Source organism: Triticum aestivum, chromosome 1D, assembly GCF_018294505.1.
Source record: "Triticum aestivum cultivar Chinese Spring chromosome 1D, IWGSC CS RefSeq v2.1, whole genome shotgun sequence".
Lineage (NCBI taxonomy): Eukaryota > Viridiplantae > Streptophyta > Magnoliopsida > Poales > Poaceae > Triticum > Triticum aestivum.
The window spans coordinates 209,849,270-209,856,758 of NC_057796.1; the positions used below are offsets into that span (position 1 = coordinate 209,849,270).

At 51.2% G+C, this 7,489-nt stretch overlaps 1 protein-coding gene across 1 annotated transcript; it reads right to left on the bottom strand.

Moving 5' to 3' along the window:
• Positions 1 to 1,550: 1,550 nt before the first annotated feature.
• Positions 1,551 to 4,121, bottom strand: LOC123158482 (18S rRNA (guanine-N(7))-methyltransferase RID2-like). The gene is made up of 6 exons (XM_044576456.1): positions 4,058 to 4,121; positions 3,206 to 3,303; positions 3,031 to 3,106; positions 2,815 to 2,898; positions 2,664 to 2,719; positions 1,551 to 1,565 (listed from the first exon to the last, which is right to left on the bottom strand). The coding sequence occupies exons 1-6, from the start codon at positions 4,119 to 4,121 to the stop codon at positions 1,551 to 1,553; spliced, it is 393 nt and encodes a 130-aa protein (XP_044432391.1).
• Positions 4,122 to 7,489: the final 3,368 nt, after the last annotated feature.

Below are 7,489 nucleotides of genomic sequence, written 5' to 3' on the forward strand. Positions count from 1 at the left end.
CCGCAATCCCCTACGGGCGTTGCCGGAAATTGCCTCCACGATCCAGTGGACCAGGAGCTCGCGCGCGTCCTCCTTCTCCCCTGCCCGCGCGCCCTCCTCAATCTTCCGCGCGAGCCCGTGCGGCTGCTTCTCCCCTGCCCACGCGCCCGTGCGGCTGCTTCTCCCCTACCGCCGGTGCTGCTGCTGCTCGTCTGCCCGTGCTGCCACCAGAGCTCCAGCTCATCAAGAGGAAGAAGGTACCGTAAGGAGTTGCTCCTCTGCTCCCTGTGCTGAATATGATCAGTGTACGGGAGTTGCTGCTCTGCTCCTGTTCGTCAGGAAGAACTGCTCTGCTCCTGTTAACTGAATATGATTAGTGTTAATTGAATAAAAATCAGTAGATATCCGGGGGGGTGGAGGGAGCAAGCTAGAAATAATTGGTTTGGAAATAATTGGTTTTGAACTGTCCATGATTTAGATGAATCCAGCTTTTCAATTTAATCTGTATGCTGTTAGCAGAAACCTTGGAACTTGAATACCCAAATCTGGTTCAGTTGAGTAAACAGCAAGAAACACATATTTGGTCTTGAACTTGTTTTGCATGTTGGTGGATGGCCATGCTTGTGCTGCAAGTACAAGTTAAATGAAAATAATGTTCAGATTTCTTCAGAGAAACACTGAATAAAACCTTGATACAGAAATTATTGGTTACATAAGGCACATATTCACACTAAATCAGTTTCGACAGTGTCAAAGCATACAGTAGTAGTGACAGTAATTTTGATAATTCAAGCAAATTAATTGAACCTATCTATGCTTGACATGGCACAGAAAAAATCAGTAGATGCAGAAAAAATCAGTATAATTCAGAATGCTGGAATGGAAATAACCGGTGTATATTGCGACAGTCGGGTAGTTGTTGATACTAGGGCCATTATAGAAGAAATGGAAATTGCAATAGGAAAAGAAAATGAAAGGAAAGAATTAGCTAGAGAAGGGAAAAGAAAGAAAAGTAAAGGGAAGGGAATGGAAGAAGTGGCCAGAGAAAGAATGTAGTCAGCACATGATGTTGGGTGAACATCAGGCATGCTACGGTGAGGTAATTCTGTACTGTAGTGGGTTAGAGAGATTCAGTTAAACTGTAGGTACAGATCTTATTGTATATCAACTCCTTGTTGGAATTTATTGGAATTTGGGTTATTTGGATTAATTGAATTATCTGGGTTATTTAGATTAACTGGATTAATTTGGGTTATTTGGATTTATTTGAATTATTTGAATTGATTTGGATTAATTTTAGTTATTTGAATTAATTTAAAATATTTGGATTTATTTCAATGAGGCATGCTAATGTCACAATCAGTATACTTTTAAGGTTAGTGGCAAGCAAGGCCTTTGCTAATCTGTATGCTTGGCAAGCAAGGCCTTTGCTAATCTCATATCATCAGTACATGATCTTCTAATCACTACTGAACCAAAAAGAGACCCTTGTATGGAGTTAATTGAACAAATTTTGAGTATGAAAAGGAGACCCTTGTATGGAGTTAACTGAACCAAATTTCAAGCTGAGACTAGTTCACTGAAACCTGGGCACACCATTTAAAATGATTTGTCAATTAAACAATTAAGAAACAATTAAACAACTAGTGCTTTGGTTTACAACCAATTAGGAGGCCCACACTACTATCCTGGAAGATGCAGCTATTCCTCATTTCACAATAGGTTGACAATATGCAAATGAACAGTTCTGTGTTATCTTTCAGGCAATAAACAGTTGTCCTCAGAAACAACTGCACAGAGTATTTTGTCAGGTTGTTGTCCTCAGAAACAAATGAACAGTTCTTGTTGGACAATTTTTGTTCTTATTTTGGTTGTTTTGTTCTTGCATCTGAAAGGTTTGCAAATGATCTTGGGACACTGGGTGGCCGGTACTTGTTTGTGATCAGAAATGATCCCCCGAGAAGAAGTTAAAGCAAGATCATTAATAATTTAATCTAGCACTTCCTTGATTTAGTTCAGATATGATGACACTGCAGAATCCTTTAGGAGAAAAACAGAGCACTTGATCTGCTTTTGCTTAACTTCACAAGGAAGATATAGCTGCATCACAACAACCAGTACCTAGGATATTTTCCTAGTACCAATAGGAAATAAAGCCTCTATTTAAACTGGGATTCAACTCTCCGAACCAAATTTAGACCAGAACTATTACTGGTGATAGGAGATGACCACAGAGGTTTTATGTCAAATATCTCAATTCAAAAAGGGAAAACCATGACTTGTTGCACTATTAGGGCCTGATGTGCAGATGCCCCGACATAGCTAGTTCAGATCAAAACATCTCAAACATCTTTCAGAGTATTTTGTCAGGTTGTTGTAACATAGCTAGTTCAGATCAAAACATCTCACATTCACTAAATTTCAGTAGACAAAGAATAAGTGGTTCAGACAATACACACATTCAGTAAATTCAGTAAAGATGAAGTAGAGAAGAGAGGTTCATACCCAGGTTGTAGGCGTTGGTGACCCAGGCTGTACCCAGGAGAAGAGTTGTAGCCGCCGCCGCCGCTGCTGCCAAGTGACAGCCTCCACCGCTGCCGCGGTGTCGCAGGCGCGGGTCTTCCACCAGAGAAACAACGAAGAAGAAGCCGCTGCCGGGCCCGGTCCCGCAACAGGCATTTTACCTCGCTCATGTCTGCGAGCAGGAGGTCTCCCTCGGTCTCCCGCTCCAGAGCAACATCTGCAAGGGGAAAACAAAACTGAAGCCCTCAAACAGAAACCTAAGTGACACACCAACAAGTCTGTAAGAGCAACAAACAAAGGTGAGTTCCTCACCAAGCATGGACTGTGAGATATCACAGCCGATCCAATGATGCCCGTGCTCCGTCAGCGTCTCGCCGCTAAGCCCGGAACTGCACCCTGCGAATCACAGCACACAGGACCATGATTGTAGACACCAGCAATTCACCAAGACGCATGGTTTCTTTGTCAAAGCAACAGAGAATCGAGTAGTTCTATGGTACTGTGGGTGAGCGTAGAGAGGAAGCTTACCGATGTCGAGCAGCATCTTGGGGACGCCGTCGTCGGGGAGCGCGAGCAGCTCCAGCGCCCTCTCGGAGATCCTCACCTGCGAAGAAGGAAGAGGAGATAACCCGGGTCAGCCTCACCAGGAACCACCTGAGCTCCCCACACAACACGCGACGAGAGGGGGGCTTGGGTTGCTTGCCTGGATTTCGATGATGCGGGAGGAGGTGGTGTACTTGCGCGCCTCCGACTCGTTGTAGAATGCGCGCCGCCAGCGATGCACCCCTCCCCTCCCCGCCGCTGCCGGGCCCGGTCCGGCCCGGCGCTACTGGACTGGCTTGGGGCGGAGGAGATCTGCCCCGACCTCTGGTGGCGCGTGGGTCGTCGAGCTTAAGCTGGGGAAATCGAAGCTTTTTATGAGGAAGGGGGGAGCTTGGGGAGGGAGGCGAGCGGCAGCTGCGGCGCCGGAGCAGGAGGCAGCTGCAGAGAGGGAGCGGGGGAGCAGGGGAGCCGCGGCGGCGGGGAGCAGCGCAGCTGCGGCGGGGGAGCGGGGAAGCGACGGCGGCGGGGAGCAGCGCAGCTGGGGATTCTGTCGGAGGAGGACGACGAGGAGTGCGGGTTTGGTCGGGAGAAACTGAAGGTTTTTTTTGTAAAATTACCCTCGCGACATGTTTTTCGGGACGGAGGGAGTAGATAGAAAGGGGTGAGCGTGTGTGTGCCAGTGGGCCACATGTGGCCAGGCGTGTGTGTGCAAGTATAAGAGACCTACCCTGTACTCCGTGGAGAGATATGAAATAAGAAAAGTCTAGTTGCCCTCATCCCTTTCTCTCCTTCTCACCTATCCTGCTCCTCTCCTCGTCCCTTACCTTTGGCCGTGAGGCCGATCCCCTCTTGGGTCGTCACATTTGGTATCTCAGAGCCAGCAAAATTTCCCTAAATTTTTGTTCCGCTGCGGTTCTTCCTACTCCCTTGGTCAGATCGGTAACATCCACCGCCGCAGGTGCGATTTCACTCCGGTGAGGTCGCTCGAAATCCTCGGCTGGGTTCGATCTACTCGGGGCTGGAGCCACGGCGCCCTCCAAGCCCTCAGCGCAGGCAAGGCAGGTGATAGCCGCCATGAAAACTCAGACAGCCAACCTCACCGCCCTGATGGAGAAGCTCCTGTCCAGATTCGACGAGGAGATGGGCTTGGCAGACAAGCGAGCAGAGGCGCAGACGGCGTTCAACACTCAGGTCTCCCACGAGTTGCAGAGCTTGTCGAAGCAGATCGGCCTTACTCAAGCAGAGGTCGATGACGTGCGTAAGGCTGCGTCCCCATCGGCATCGTCAACCCCATCCACGGGTTCCCAGGTGGACGATCCATCGACGGCGGTGCTACACACACCTGCCGTGCGGACGGGGCCTCCACCACCACCACCCGATCCACGCGTCGCGCCTCCGCCAAGCGCCCTGCCCATACCGCAGACTATCGCGGGGTCAGCGCCGCTCGCACGGCTCACAAACGAAGGACCGCCACTTCTAGCCAAGCCAGATGACCAGATCGGGTTGCCGGAGCGGGGGTTTCAGTCAGCACCAGCGCCACGGGAGGAGTACTCCGTCAAGCCACCCAAACATCATTTCCCTCGTTTCGATGGTGCTGCCCCCCGTGTTTGGCTGGATCGTTGCTTGGCTTACTTCGAGCTCTACCATGTGCCACAACACAACTGGGTGGCAACAGCAGCACTCTATGTCGAAGGCCATGCTGCTCTCTGGCTTAGGGCCTTCCGTCAGACGCATCCAGTGATCACTTGGGATTTGTTTCGCCGGGCAGTGGAAGAGGAATTCGGCCCTGAGGGGTTCGAGTCCGCGATGCATGATTTGTTGCAGCTTCGACAGACAGGCACAGTCGCAGAGTACAGGCAGCAATTTGAGGTGCACATGTACAACCTGATCCCACTCGACGCCACATTGAGCTCCAAATTTTTTGTCACCCAATTTTTGCTCGGCCTCAAAGATGAATTGCGAGCCGCGGTGCGCATCCAAGCACCGACCAGCATTACCAGAGCCACCGTATTTGCACGCATTCAGGAGGAGGAATTGGACATTCAGCGCCCTCGCCTATGACCCGCTTCTGCAGGACGGCCACCGCCACTGCCTAGCGTGCCACCGGCGTTGGGACGTCCTCCCCCAACACCATCAGTGCCACCTGCCACTTCAGTACCCCGCGTCGTTCCGGCACCTAAGCAAGCCCCGGACGATTTCGGGCGCGAGCGGCAGCTGCGAGACTACAGACGCCAGCATGGCCTCTGTTTTCGTTGTGGCAACAAATACTCAAGGGACCACCAATGCAAACGCTCAGCGCAGTTGCTCACAATAGAGGTGGATGATCATGGGGAAGTGCTATCTGACGAAGCCGTGCACGCGCTGCCGTTACTTGATGAGCCAGACGGGGCTGCAGAGCCCGCGTGCTGCCTTCTATCTGCACACGCGGTGGAAGGCATGGAAACAGCGGAAACCATTCGCCTGCGAGCAACTGTGGGTAACCAGACGATGCTGCTGTTGGTGGACTCGGGGAGCACGCACAGTTTTGTCAATTCAACATTTGCTGTCAGAATTGGAGCAACAACAACACCCATTCCTTCCATTGCTGTACGGGTAGCCAATGCCCAGCGACTGAACTGCGCAGCCATGGTACCGCAGCTCCAGTGGTGCAGTCAGGAACACACATTCAGCACAGATATGCGTGTGCTGGACTTGGGCGTCTATGATGCAGTTCTTGGCGTCGACTGGCTAGCGCAACATAGCCCCATGAAGTGTGATTGGCAGTTGAAAACAATGCAATTCGAGCGTGATGGGACAGCAGTACAACTACAGGGAGTTAGATCGGATGAATCACCAACCCTTACTTCTCTGGATGCTGCTTCTCTTTGGCAAATGCATGATGCAAACGAGATTTGGGGGGCTGCTTTAATAAAACTCCAAATGGCGCCAACACCAGATTCAACAACATCTCAACCACCACCAGTTGTGATCCAACGCATTCTGACGGAGTTCAGTGATGTCTTTGCTGAACCTACAGGATTACCTCCCCGCCGTCAATACGACCATGCTATCACTCTAGAACCGGGGGCCACACCAATCAACTATCGCCCGTATCGTTATTCCCCGTTGCAGAAAGACGAGATAGAGCGTCAGGTTACGGAAATGCTGCGGACAGGGATCATTACTCATAGTATGAGTCCCTACGCCACTCCTGTACTCCTGGTGAAAAAGAAGGATGGGACCTGGCGCTTCTGCGTAGATTACAGACGCCTGAACATGGTGACCATCAAAAACAGATTTCCCCTTCCCGTCATCGACGAGCTACTGGATGAACTTGCTGGCGCCGCCTTCTTTTCCAAGATCGATCTGCGAGCTGGATACCATCAAATCCGTATGAAAAAAGGCGACGAGGAGAAAACTGCATTCAAAACGCATCACGGCCACTTTGAGTTCCGTGTCATGCCATTCGGGGTCACCAACGGACCACCCACATTCCAATGTGTCATAAACTCGGTGTTCTCTGGACCAAATCGTAAGTTCGTCATTACTTTTCTCGATGACATCTTGGTTTTCAGCCGTTCTCTGCAGGAGCATGTTGATCATCTGCGCACCGTCTTCTCCATTCTGCGACAACATCAACTGTATGCCAAACAATCCAAGTGCTCCTTCGCACAGCCCATCATTGAGTACCTCGGGCATGTTATTTCCAGGGAGGGTGTGGCGACTGATAAGAGCAAGACCAGTGCCATGTCTGCGTGGCCGACACCGACAAATGCCACTGAACTCCGGGGTTTTCTGGGTTTGACAGGCTATTACCGCAAGTTTGTGAAGAACTATGGGATTCTCGCCAAGCCATTGACTCAATTGCTCACTAAGAAAGGATTCAGTTGGACAGATCAAGCTCAAGCGGTGTTCGACCTCCTCAAACAAGCAATGGTGAACACCCCAGTGCTATCTCTGCCTGATTTCTGTTAGAGTTATAATATAGGTCATGTACCCCTTTGTATTTATCCCGTTGTATAAGGGGTTTCCTGCATATGTTTCACACCTGTACATGTATATATATCGGCCTATGGCCTCATGGGAATACAAGTTGCTTATTCCTAACATGGTATTAGAGCTTTAGGTCTTTTTTTTCGCACGCGCAACTCGTGCTACGATCCCATCCCGCCGTCGCCGCGTTTTCTCTCTCCGGCTGCTCCACGCCGTCCGCCACTCTCTCCTAGGCGCCGCCGCTGCGTCTCTTCTGCCCCTCCCGCCGTCCGCCCTTCCCGCCAGGCGCCGCTCCCGCCTCCTGCTCCCAGGTGCAAGGGCGGCTCGCGGTCGCGCCGTTCCTCCCAGCCGCGCCTCCTGCTCTCAGGCGCCGTTGCTGCGCCTCCTGCTCCCAGCCACGCGAGGGCAGCGGAAGCATCGGCTCAGTGCGCGGCTACCCGTGAGCCCTAGCTCCACTTCCCGCGGCCGCCGT